At 39.7% G+C, this 12,651-nt stretch overlaps 2 protein-coding genes and 1 non-coding gene across 3 annotated transcripts; 2 read left to right on the forward strand and 1 right to left on the reverse strand.

Annotated features, from left to right (window-relative positions):
* The first annotated feature begins 7,828 nt into the window (after positions 1–7,828).
* LOC111598384 (mitochondrial import inner membrane translocase subunit Tim13-like) lies at positions 7,829–8,477 on the forward strand. The gene has a single exon (XM_023313597.2). The coding sequence runs from the start codon at positions 7,934–7,936 to the stop codon at positions 8,252–8,254; it is 321 nt and encodes a 106-aa protein (XP_023169365.1). The 5' UTR covers positions 7,829–7,933; the 3' UTR covers positions 8,255–8,477.
* A 56-nt stretch (positions 8,478–8,533) lies between these two features.
* Positions 8,534–9,034, forward strand: LOC111598391 (mitochondrial import inner membrane translocase subunit Tim13-like). Its single transcript, XM_023313609.2, has one exon. The coding sequence runs from the start codon at positions 8,645–8,647 to the stop codon at positions 8,906–8,908; it is 264 nt and encodes an 87-aa protein (XP_023169377.1). The 5' UTR covers positions 8,534–8,644; the 3' UTR covers positions 8,909–9,034.
* A 753-nt stretch (positions 9,035–9,787) lies between these two features.
* Positions 9,788–9,859, reverse strand: Trnag-ccc. Its single transcript has one exon. It is a non-coding gene; the product is annotated as a tRNA-Gly (tRNA).
* Positions 9,860–12,651: the final 2,792 nt, after the last annotated feature.

The following is a 12,651-nucleotide window of genomic DNA, read 5'->3' on the forward strand; positions in this document are numbered from 1 at the left end:
ACGTCGATAGCTTTCGAAGTTGTAGTACTTATTTATTGGAATATTTTTATTTTGATGAAGATATTTGTAAAGCCTTTACCATGTATTACTTTATTATACCCTGATCCCATTGAAAATGGGAAATCAGGGTATAATGGTTTTGTGCAAATGTCTGTAACAGACAGAAGGATGCGTGGCAGACCCCATAAAGTATATATATTCTTGATCTTAACGACAAGCCGGGTCGATTGAGTCGTATCCGTCTGTCTGTTCGTCAGTCTTTCCTTATATGTGAACGCGTCGATCTCAGCATCTGTAAGTGTTATAGAGCTAGAGAGCTGTAATGTGTTTGGTAGGTCGGTGTATAGAACGCGCATATCAAATTTGTTTCAAATATTCGATAACTGGTCCAGTTTTATTGTTATTGATTTAAAAAAAACATGATCGAAATGCAGTTATTAAATTATATCTCGTACGGCTTAAAAGCTAGAATCTCCAAATTATGTATTTATGTTTATGTATATTTTGTAAAATTTGAATTTTTGTATATTTTGGAGACCTGACTTGGGTAAAGTCCGTCTGCTGATTTATCCTCGAGACTTGAAATTGTAATGTACATCTACATTGTATTATACGTCTGCTTCTTTGTGAGTATTATTAAGTATGTTGCGCTCGACTGCATCGTTCTCACAATTCTTTATTCTTGTTATTATATTATATTAAAACATATGCTGATATTTATATTCCAAAATTTTTACAAGCTCAATAGTGTCTGTAAAAGGAATTATTTTTGATATAATAGAGAGAAGGAATAGTTCGCAGTAACCATTTTATAGGCATGTAGAGATACAGACAGGTGGACAGATGATCAGAGACTGTTCATGAATTAATGAAGCATGTGGAGTGAAAGATACGGTATATATATAGATATGTTCTTCTTTCCTTTCTTATCCATTCTCATGAGCTGATTTTAATGCATTTTACTTTTGAATGGGGTGCACTTTATTGATTCATCAGAGCAGCGAAATGTATATAGCTCAGTATATAAGTATATATACACATATATAAACATATATGTATATATGTCTACATAGTCTATGTGTATGTAATTGTGTGTGTGTCTGTAGCTGTGCGTGCCCGCTTGGACAGAAGTGTACGTTGTTTGCTATGCAAACTTTGACTGTTGCAGCTACTATTGTTGTTGCTGTTGCCTTTAATCAAACATCAAAAAGCCTGCTACGATGAGCTGCTACGTTATTTATGTGTCCATGATTATGTTAAATAAGCTTTTTCTTTAACTCTCGAACATTTCGCAAGGCGCAAACTTTTATTTTTTTGACTTTAACTTTTGCACTGCGAAGACAAGTTGTGCAATTGCTGCTAACTCGTAAGCCACTAACGCTCTTACCGCTAACTACGCTTTGTGCGACTTCCAAACTGCCGGCACTGACTGGAATGGAATGCGATTGAAAGTGTACCATATATGCAAACTGTCCTTATGTATGCAGTCTTCTCAAACTTCCTATTGCACACTCTCTATCTCTCCTAGTCCTTCTCTCACTCTGCATCTGTCTTTAATTTTTTTGACGGAGACAAGCTTGGAAATAATTGGCGTAAACTTGGATATTTCCATTAGAAACATTGATATATATTAAAGATATGCTTACTTCATACTCAAATAGAGTATTTACTGAATTTATATTTAATAAAAAACAAATCTTTGAAGAAGAGTAACACTCGATACTATCCAAAAGATAGAGATTTATATTAAAACTTGTAAGAGAACTAGAGTGACAGAAGTTAACACTTTCCATTGCAGGAATATCAGCTTATTATTAATCTAAAACAGACTTGGATCTTATATGCAAATGACGAACTTTATATTGCGTAGATCATCTACACTATATTCATGACCAGCCTCCCTATATGCCAAAGACAGTTTCTTTGCTGTTATCTTATTTACAGTGTAGGCATTTTAATAAGCGTTTAAGTATGATCCACATTACGTAACACGTAACATAAGTCACAAAATTATATTTGAAATGTTTTGATTGTAGTCGTTGAGGCCATCAAATTAAAACGAATCGGAATCAAAATCGAAATCACAAGCGAATAACAAATGTTATTTATTTCAGATGCGAAGCGAATATTCAAATATGTCACAATGTCGTTATCGTTATAGCGTTTATATGTACATACAATTGACATCAATCGCACTTTCATTTCCATTCTGAATGCGAATGGCCATTGCAACCATCGACAAATTAAAATTTATTTTCAGACAATTTTTATTTAAAGTTCGCGCAGCAGCTGAAGTTGAAGTTGACCAAGTCGGAATTGGGGACTGGTGGCCTAAGAGAGACAAGAGGATGGGTCAGCGACAGAAGCACAGGCGCATGCAGAGGCAGCAGACAAACATTTAGCGAGCTGAACCGGTTCGGGGATATGCGCAATTGTTGTTGTTGTCACATTTATGCTCACTTAATGGCAGCGACAATCGAGCTACGAATGTTCTTAGCCTTGGCCAGCAGCGCGTTACTACTGGCTGCTCTTCCACAATGCGAAATAATAAAAACAATAACGACGAACAACAACAATAACAACAGCCACAGCAACGATAACAAGAGCAACGTATGGCTGAACCTTCGATTTCCTTTTTCCCGCTTCCTGTCCATCTCTCTCACCTCCCCTTATTTATCCCACTGTGGGACAACACATTTTCCGCACCATGCTGGCCGCCAACTCTTTTGGTCATTTGGTTGAAGCATATTGAAAAATTGTTGTTGTAGGAAAAGCCATTTGGCTATTGTTTGTCATACTTGGGCGGCAGCCGCTGCCCAGCTATTGCCGCCGAATTTTCGACCCATCCTGTTCGATAACTTCTCCTGCTCGGCTGCCTCGTCTGTTTGCCCACTGCAGTGGATTTTCAATAAATGACTTACATCGCGAGCTAACTGCTGTCCATGTTCATGTGGCAATGGCCGATTGATCGGCGGTTCGGGAGGGCGGGAGATTGGAGGATGTGGAAATACCGCTCATCCAATCCAATATCCAATGGCGCATCCCCATCCAGTTGAACGTTCCTGGTATCGTGCTACTGTCCCGGACATTTGTTTGTGCTTTCAACGAGCACAGCTGCGTAAAGGACAGGAAAATCGCTTTAAAAATATTAACAATGTTGTTCGGACTTTCGACTGCTTCTCGCTTCATGATTACGATGGTAATGACCATAATGAAAAGTAAGCAGATGATGAATAGGTTAACGATAATGATTGCTATGAGGAATAAGATGATGATGATGATGTGGCTTAAGCTGGGCAGTTTAAATTGCAGCTAGGCTTAAACGGGCTTAACTTAAGTTTTCCTAATCGAAGATAAATCTAAAAACTGTGAAGTCCGATTTAACTAGTTATAACATTCAATATGATAAAATCTGAAACATAATTTTAAGCAAACAGCTCAATAGTGCCAAATGCCCAAAGACAAAATCACTCAGTAGTCCAAGTCATGTGGCTCCGCGCAAACAGACAGTGAGATTCCTTAAGAATATCGATAAGTGGTGGTTTTTTCTTTATTTTCAATATTTTAAGGTGTTTAGCTTTCTGGATAACTCGTTTTACGGTAGCTACACTTGCATTCACTCACATATTTTGGTGAATTTTGGCTGCAGATCATCTAGAGTTGGATGCTTCTCGGAGTATTCTTCGCTCTTCGGAAGCAGTAAGTGCTTTATAGGAGGGTTTTTTCATATTTTCCCCGCAATTCGATGGATCACGTAAGAAATGACTGGCAACAGACTGACTTCTAGAAATTTTTGTTGCTATTTCTCTAGTTGTCAATTTGCAGTCATGGTACGCCAATATTTTGCCTTTTTCCTCGAAAGTAAGCGCATTACCACGACTCATATTATGTATGTTTTCCTTATAAACTTTGCTTTCGCATTAAGGTATTCGCTATTTAAAAAGATCAATCTGGTAACGCTCGAAGTCTAGGAGAGTATTTCGTATTCCAAATTTCAAGTCTCCGAGACAATCCGAAAATCCTGGCGCTTCTCATTTAGTTCAAAGATAGAAATCTGCTTTAACAAATATAGCCTTTGTCGTTGAATGCAATTGTACAGAGTATATGTACCGCAAACACTTTCAGCACACAATCGATGGATATTATTATTTCTCTCTCTCTTTTTTCTGCTTTTGTATGTGTCGCTCTTTCGCTTTTGGCTAGCTTATATGTCCTGCTGCTCTTTTTGTTGGCTAATGAAAACATTTGGTCGGCAAATGGAGGACGAGTAGTTATTAAAATATTTTTCCATGTGTGCTTGCCCGTGACATTTACAGACATGCAGACAAGCGACCAACACACTCACACACACACAACTGTGGTGGATGATGAAATAAACGGCAAATATGTAGGTTTATAGCAAAATGCCTATCTATACCTGATGAAATTTCGGCACACATAGAGTTTGGGTTTCCGGTTGGGTGTCATGTCCTGCCCAGCCATGCCTAGAGTAGTGTACACTGCACAACCAGGTTTAGGGCTCTTGTTGTGTGTTTTCTTTAAAGTGCAGCCTATTTACCTGAGCTTTCATGCTGTGTGCATATGTCTGTGTGTGAATGTGTAAGTGTGTATATGTGTGTATGTGTATGTGTATTCGTAGGCCCGCATAAATGACGTACGGTATGTGTCTGAGTCAGTGCGTTAGAATGAATGTCCCGGGCAACACTCTGCCGCGACTGTGCTGCTGGCTCTGTTTACTTTCATCTCCTTCGTCCCGCTTCGCTTCACTTCACTTTAATTTCAGTTCGGTTAAACTGTGCAGAGCCTCTTTTGGGGACTTTTAAACAGATTTTTATCAAAGTATTTAATGCGAGTATTTCTTTGTCGTTTACAGTTATTGCAGCATCTCTCTCTCCTTCTCTCACACTCTATTTCTCTCCCTCTCTCTCTATCTATATGACTCACATTCCAGCTCCAACACTACCTAAAGATTTATTAAAAAGCTCTTGTTTTGTAGTATGCTCAATTTATATATTTTGCAAGTCACAAAAAAGGATATGCTATAGTTCATCAATCGTGTACATGAATGCTCTGGATATGATATTTATTAAAAGCTTTTTTATCATTCAGCATTTTGACAGCAAAGACGTTTCTTGTTTTTTGGTTTTACATTTAATAAATATGTTGTATTGACAGAGATAAGCAACTTCGGCTAGGTGAATGCAATTGTAAAAGTAACGGTTTCATAATTATGTTTGCTGTGAGTTTTCTCAGTTCTAATATTTATATTTAAACAAATGGCAAATATTTGCTTGCTGTTGAACTTTCATTTAATTTGTGACTTTGTCCACGATTGCAATAAATATATTCAAAATCACCTGGGATAAAGGCCTTGTTCACTTTGATATGCAATTTATATTTAATCGAAAAGAAACGCAATAGCAATTGAATATGCTTGGCTTATGTAACCATAAATATTTAAACACTTAAGTCTAGCAAATCGTTAGCACATTTACATAAATGATTTTCAAAAGATTGTAAGGAGACAATCAGTGTGATTGACCAGCACATACCCTGATCCACAGTTGCAGAGTTTTAGTCTTACACAAAGACATCAGCGGATATCCTATGTCTTCCACTGTTTTGACTTATTCGCAATTTCTGTCTGTATCACAGAATGATGCCTCTAGCACTTGTGGTCTTCAAGCTAAGCTTCAAAAATACATTTGTATGGGACAATGGTCGGGCAATATTTCTATGATGTGGTCTGTGGTTTTTGTGTCAGCGTTAACAGTCATATCCGATTGATTAACTGAGTACAGTTTTGATAGAGTTTCACTGCGCTTTATCACCCACATATTTAATTGTGTATGATGGCAAAGAGCGGTTGGGAACCATAAAAATTCCACTTGCATTTGCGGAAGACTTTCGTGAAAATTTTGTTGTTTGCCTGTATTATTTATTGCTTTAAATATGAGCGAAGGATTATTGCCGGCTTTTCGACCACGTTGAGTTCAAGTTGGCTTTCGAGCTATTTGTGCGCGATAAAAATCGCACCCGAACGTGACAATCGACACGTTGCTTCGCGTCGGCAAGATTAAAGTCGCGAGCAAACAAAGCCAATGCAGGGTACGTGGGCGTAGAAAGTGGCGCGCGCGTTGCGCACCGCCTATCCTTATGATGTTTTGCTTACCGTATGCGAAAGGCGGACATTCCTCTTAAAGCTGTCAGCTCTGTCGGGCCTATGTACAATCCTCAACTGTCCCAGACACGAAAGCCTCGACCAGATTTATTTATTCACTGCTCGAGTTACTGGCTGCAACTTATGAAATATTTAGGCATTGGCCCAGCATTGGTTAAGCCAAACAAAGCATCTATCTGTTGACCTACTCAGGCTGAAAAGTTCTTCACGTGCTTTGATGTTATGGCTCCCGCATTAGCCACCAGCTCCCAAATCCAACAATTTGCACTCAATTGCAATTTCCGTGTCGTGTTGCTGGCTTTGGCGTTGCCGATGATATTTCCATTGCTACGTGGCCGTCTGCATCCGCCTGTCAATGTGTTAGGCGCTCAACTGCTCTACCGTCCCAGCTACCCACCGACCCACAATTCCATTCTCCACTCCCCTCTCGACGCTCGTGGCACGTACGAAGCGAACGGTGTTCGAAAATGGGAAATGCGCAGAAATTTGTTCAGACATTTGTTGTTAGTTCTTGTTGATTGTTAGTTTTCCTCGTTGGTTACATGTAGTTCTTGTTGTTCTTTCATTTTTAAATATCAATATAAAACGTGATAGTAGGCATCTGAAATTCCTAGAGGAGTGCGTCTTAAAACATATTTTAGCCAAGCACTGAAAGAGGCCTGGTGATTCGGCGAAAGCTTAAAGAGCAGACAGTCAGCAGAAGTTCCCTGATCAACTGTCAGCTACTGCGAACTCCGAAGTAAGCACAGGGGACTTTGCCAGTGCATTTATCAGGTTCTGGACAGCTTACCTCCAAGCCAGTTGCAGCTAAGCATCTGGCAGGAAGGCGACTTATCTGGGTGACTTAATTAGAATTTGAAAGGTCAATGCACCCAAAAAGACGCAATTCTATCTAATGGGCTTACGTATAGCTTTATTTAACATAGTACATACGTATGTGCTACAAACTTTGAAGGGTTCGCACTTGACTAACAGCCTAACAAACATCTTTAAAGTAAATATGTTGCGGAAAGTGCATCCGTTTTGCAATAATAAGATACAATTATCTTAAAGATCCAAAGCCCAAATATAGTTACTACTTATGCTCCCTATGTATGTGAAGCTTAAGATATCTTGGAAACAGACATCGTTTACTTACCAAAAATTAAACATAGAATGAGCAAAAACTAAACATACAATACCAAAAATCTATATATCCATTTCAATATGAAATATTTCGTTGAATTCAAAAGAGAAATAGATATGATGTAGAAATTACATAGAGCGGCTTTAAAATACAAGTTGAGAAAGCAGTTGAGCAGAGTAGAGCATGAAAGGTTAGCATAGAGAACAAACTAACATATTAAATACTTGTGATAAAATAAATAAACAAGATGACATTAATATCCAAAGAAAAAGATCGGCGAAATAAGATCTCATTCATGGAAATACTTTACTGCGTACGCGCTCCTGCTGATCGACCGGTTTTTGAGAACTTTTCATATTTATTATTTACCATATATCAGAGTCTATTCCATAATGTTAACCTACAGTTCCTGTTTATCTTTCGACCCACCTCTAAGTATTATTGATGCTATAAGTAAAAGCTATGCTTATACACTATATTTCCAAATTATTGACACATTAACCTACATACCAGGAAGTCGAGCACTGACTTTCATTTGTAAAGTTAAAAGTTAGCCTTGATATATTTCACAAATTTGTAGTCAACAAGCCAAATTTGTTTTTTTTTAACCTATAGACAGAGAGAGGATGGTTAATCTGCTAGGAAATGAGCCGATGCGCCTTAATCGGAATCGGACCGACGAGCTGAAGAGTAAAATCAAGAAGGCGTCAACGCTGGAAACAATGCAGAAGATGCTGAGCAGGCTGTCGATCCATTGCTTTCATAAGTGCGTACCGAAACCAGAGGATTCCTTGGACAGCCGCCAGCGTATGTGCATCTCTTTGTGCATGGATCGTTATATGGACTCCTACACTCTGGTGGCGCGTGCCTTAGGCAATCGTCTGCAGGCTGAACTGAAGGAGGGCCTCGAGCAGCAGACGCAACAGCAAAGGCAGAGCCAGTCATGAGCATAGCAGCAACAGTAGCATTGTTCAAATTTTGGAAACAACTCTCATATTAGTTCGATATTATAAAGTTGCCTTTGGATAAAGTGTTTATTTAAATTTAAGTTGGTATATTTTCGAAATCGGTTCGAGTCTGGAGCCACGCAAAAAATTTTTAGTTACGTAAGGTCTTCGGCGAGATAGAGAGATAAAGTGGGAGATAGATAGAGGGAGAGGGAGAGGGAAAGAGAGAAAAAGGAAGAGAAAGAAGGAAAGAGGGAAAGAGAAAGAGAGAGAAGGACGGAGAGACAAATAGAAAGAGAGAAAGAGAAAGAGCAAGGAAAAGGAAAAGATAGTGAGGGGGAGACATAAAAAGTGAGCGAGCGAACGTAAAACAAGACTTGGGAAAAGGGCATGGATCGCATATCCGATGGGGACTCGAAGGAGCTGATGCGTCAGATGAAGCAACAAATTGCGCTGGCCAATGTCCAGGAGCTGCTAGCCACAGTCACCTGCAAATGCTTTGAAAAGTGCGTAACCAAGCCTCGTGAACACTTAAGTGGATCGGAGGAGAGCTGCATCCATATGTGTATGGATCGATTCCTAGACTCTTTTCGCCTCTGCGCGCACACATACGGCCAACGATTACGGCGCGAGCTCAGCCGTCAGCACGTCTAAATGGACATTGAACAACGAAGCAGCCGGGACCTGAATTGAGCTCACCTGAACAATTGCAGGTGTAGATTGTTGGCTCCACTTTTAACAGTGATATCAATAGCTTAGCCAAAATAAACTCACATAAATTCGCATTCACATTCTAATTCAAAGTTCTGTTCATTTTTTATATTTTTGCGACAGCTATTTTTTGAATGGCCACCTTTGGTTGCGTTGCTTTCGTTTGCATTAATGCCAGGACGTTGCATTCACTGCATAGCGTATGTCCTCCTGTCCTTCTGTACTTTACGGCGCTGGCATCGGGAACGGGTCAGTGCTTTAGTAGCTTCCGCTGGTCGCCACTTTGTGTGAGCCTTTGAAATGCGAGCAACTACTGGGCACGGACCAGTTCCTGTTAACCTTTTGGGCCTTTGGCCCGTTGTGAACTGTGTACGAGGGCTGCCATATGCCTACTGGCGAAAGTAACTCGCTGTAAGTATTAAATGTTATAGCTTTATGATTTTTCTCAGCTTTGTATAATCTTATAATTTACGCTGGAAGCTTCAATTAACATTTCGTGATAGAAGCACAATTTAGCCTTTAGGTAAACTTGTAGGCCAGGCTTTATCTAAGAAAAACAACTAGATTGATTATTTAATTTTCATTTAATTTATTAATGTGCTCTCAAGACTGTGGTATAACTTTGGCTAAGATATTAATTGATTTTCAAGATAAAGAGCTTGAATCAACTACCAATGATGTAATGTCATAATTTTAAGCGAATTAAGACCAGTTCGTTCTCGAAATAAAACGGTAAAGAAAAACCAGATACGAAATTGGTACTCAATGAGGGAATTTAAAGTTAATAAAAAAATGCGTATTCCTGTTGAACACACATGGCCGTGCGCCGGCCGGGAATCGAACCCGGATCAGCTGCTTGGGATACAACCATGCTCGCCACTACACCACCGGCGCATGTAGCACTGATGACACCGAATGCCAACTAAATGCAAACGAAAGGAGGTGCGAGTGGGTTGGAGTGGGTATTGTTGCAGCAGCAACAGTCATCAGCAGCTGCCCGTGGCATATCAGAGAGCTGCCATGGTTGCCAGGGGAAACTGTCTGAAAGCAGCTTGTTGATGCTGGCCTTCACTCAAATTCAGGACGTCATTGTGTCTATAAATCAACAGCTGCATATTTTCGACAACGACCAACTGTTGTCAGCTGGACACTCTCGACATTCCTCTAACTCGAGTTGCACTTGTACAATGAACTGCAGCTGGCAACTGGTTGTCGGTTGTTGGTTGTCCGTTGTTCGCTGTTGGTTACCTTGCGGTTGAATTAAGTCCAACAAAAGTAGAGGCTTTGCTTAGATTACTGATGCCTAATATGGCGCGTCCAAGTCCCAGCGTGGTAGCCATTGCCATTGCCGGTTGTGTGAGCACAAAAAAAGCGAATGAAAAGAGGCAAAGCACATGCAAAGGTGCCACAAAAGCGCAAATGTAGATGGGCTTTTCAAAATGAATATTAAATTGCAAACAAGGCAACGTGAAGTGGGCTTTGGGCTGCGCGAGGCGGTGCTACCGAGTCGCCATTTACATAGACCTGTAAATATATATATGTGTGTGTGTGTATATATGTGCCATATTTATGTACACATAATGCGACCTCCGTGGCCAAGGCAAGAGGTGAATAGGCCGAGAACTGCTTATACACAACTGGTAAATGAGGATTATAAACACTCCGAATTCAGAAGTCAGTGACACATGTTGGCTAGACGCTGGGGCTGGGCCTGTGGTTGATTGTGGGCGTGGGCGTATACGATATCGATTAAGATTGCCGAATTGCATATACAAATCACATAATCAACATAAATACATTACGATTCAAGGAGGTGAGAATGACGCTCCTTAAGCTTATTAAGCTTATTATTGTCTGCTACTCATATACGTTCTGTGAATGACTGATTATTTAATGCTGTATATCAATATGGAAAAGTAAATATGTCGCTAAATGCAATTCTCGAAAGTATGTATTTGCATATATATAATTAAATTAAATAGGAAAAGAAGCTATTTTTCCTTTTCCTTAAATCAATAATATAACTGTTACAATTTAATGGTGCTCGCAATTGTTAAAGACAAATGTCTCTGGCATTCAGTTATCTGGCAAGCTCTACCTCACAATTGCAATCTCCCTATGAAAAAAGGAATAATAAAAAATTTGGTGCAAATAACAAAAAATAAAATCAATAACAAATTAATTATTTAATTAACTTTTAGGACAATAAATTAAATGTTTATACTGTAGCGATGAGGTGTGTCAATACCTGATACTGAAAGCTAGCATTAGAGTCGGGACCCATTGGAAGGGTCTTATGTTGGGTGCCTAAAGCGTCTAGGCTATGACACTAGCTAATACTTTAATCCTTATCTTATTTCACAAGCTTCCTTAAGGGGTTGCCTGGAGTTTTTCTTAAAACTGTTACTAATAGCGGCAATTCCAGGTCTTTCTATTATTTATGTGTATAGCCGGCCAATATAAATGACTTTGACTTTCTGAAAGAATTGTCATAGAGAGATGGTAAATAGTAGCATACTGAGCTTGAACAGGCCTGAGTACAGAAGAAATCGAGAGACAGAAAAGAAAGAATCAGGCGTGTGGAATAAAGAGGTAATAAGAAAGCTGTTCAAATGAGTTTATGCTTGAAGAGACGAGCTTTCAGTAGTTGAACCTCTTTGGTCGAGCGAATTCTCTCCGCAGTCGCTTAGCAAAAGAACGGTCACCCTTGGTCACCAATCAACTAATCAATGCTTCAATATATAAAAACAAGTTTAGGAGGACATATCATATTCGATTAAATCTAACCAAATACAAAATCAATACGCGTTATCACTTTTTAGAGAAAATTAAAGAAGATCGAGTTGCTGTGTGCGCTGGCAGTTTAAATTTCTGTTTGCAAGTGAATTCCTATAATTTGGAGTTGTAGGCGGGTGGTGTGTGGGTTGTATTGGGAGGCAAGTCTCTATCCATTTTGCTGCTTCAAATATGACATGGCATATGCATTGTTCTCAAAATGATTTGCGGCTCTAATTTTTCGCACACACACACGGATACACAGACACACTTACATTTGGGAGCTGCAAAAAGTTATGCATTGTTGCCATGCTTTGTCATCGTCGTCGTCTTTGCTTTATTTTTGTGGGTTTTGTAGCGCAAGTTGAGCGAAGCTGCAGCTTGAACTCAGGCGCAAGTCGTCCGCTAGCTGGCAAACTATGCAGCAAGTAAAATGCCACCGCAAACCGCATGCAGCAACGACTGTTGCAACTGCTGCCGTTGTCCTGATCATTTTATGTTGCATAAGCTGAGGCGCCAAAACAAAGCAAAACTCGCTCGGTTCAACATTTCTGTTGCTTGGAAATTTATTCATGTGCTCCACCCCGGCTACACCTCTACGCCACATCTGTCCGTCTGTCCATTTGTCGTAGTTTCGGCGTTTGTCTTTTCGAATTTGGGTATTTGAGTTGCAGCCTTCGTGCCACACACACATACACATAGCCCTAGTCATGTCGTTCCCAGCCCCTGTAAGCCCTGCTGGCCACGTCCTCCTCCTTTCTGGCTCTGTCAAATGCAACACACAACTTCTGCTGCTTTTTGGCTACAATGACAACAAAAGTTCGCTCCTCTCTAAATTTTTAATTGAAAACTCACATATCGCAATTTTCTCACGACTCACAATTGGGCCTGGGTCTATCGACCTTGTTAAG

The sequence above is a fragment of the Drosophila hydei genome, unplaced genomic scaffold (assembly GCF_003285905.1).
Source record: "Drosophila hydei strain 15085-1641.00,03,60 unplaced genomic scaffold, DhydRS2 tig00000383-arrow-arrow-pilon, whole genome shotgun sequence".
NCBI lineage: Eukaryota > Metazoa > Arthropoda > Insecta > Diptera > Drosophilidae > Drosophila > Drosophila hydei.

Bases quoted from the DNA above. Each gene is read 5' to 3' on its own strand.
- LOC111598384 (XM_023313597.2), top strand. From the start codon at position 7,934: ATGGTTAATCTGCTAGGAAATGAGCCGATGCGCCTTAATCGGAATCGG.
- LOC111598391 (XM_023313609.2), top strand. From the start codon at position 8,645: ATGGATCGCATATCCGATGGGGACTCGAAGGAGCTGATGCGTCAGATG.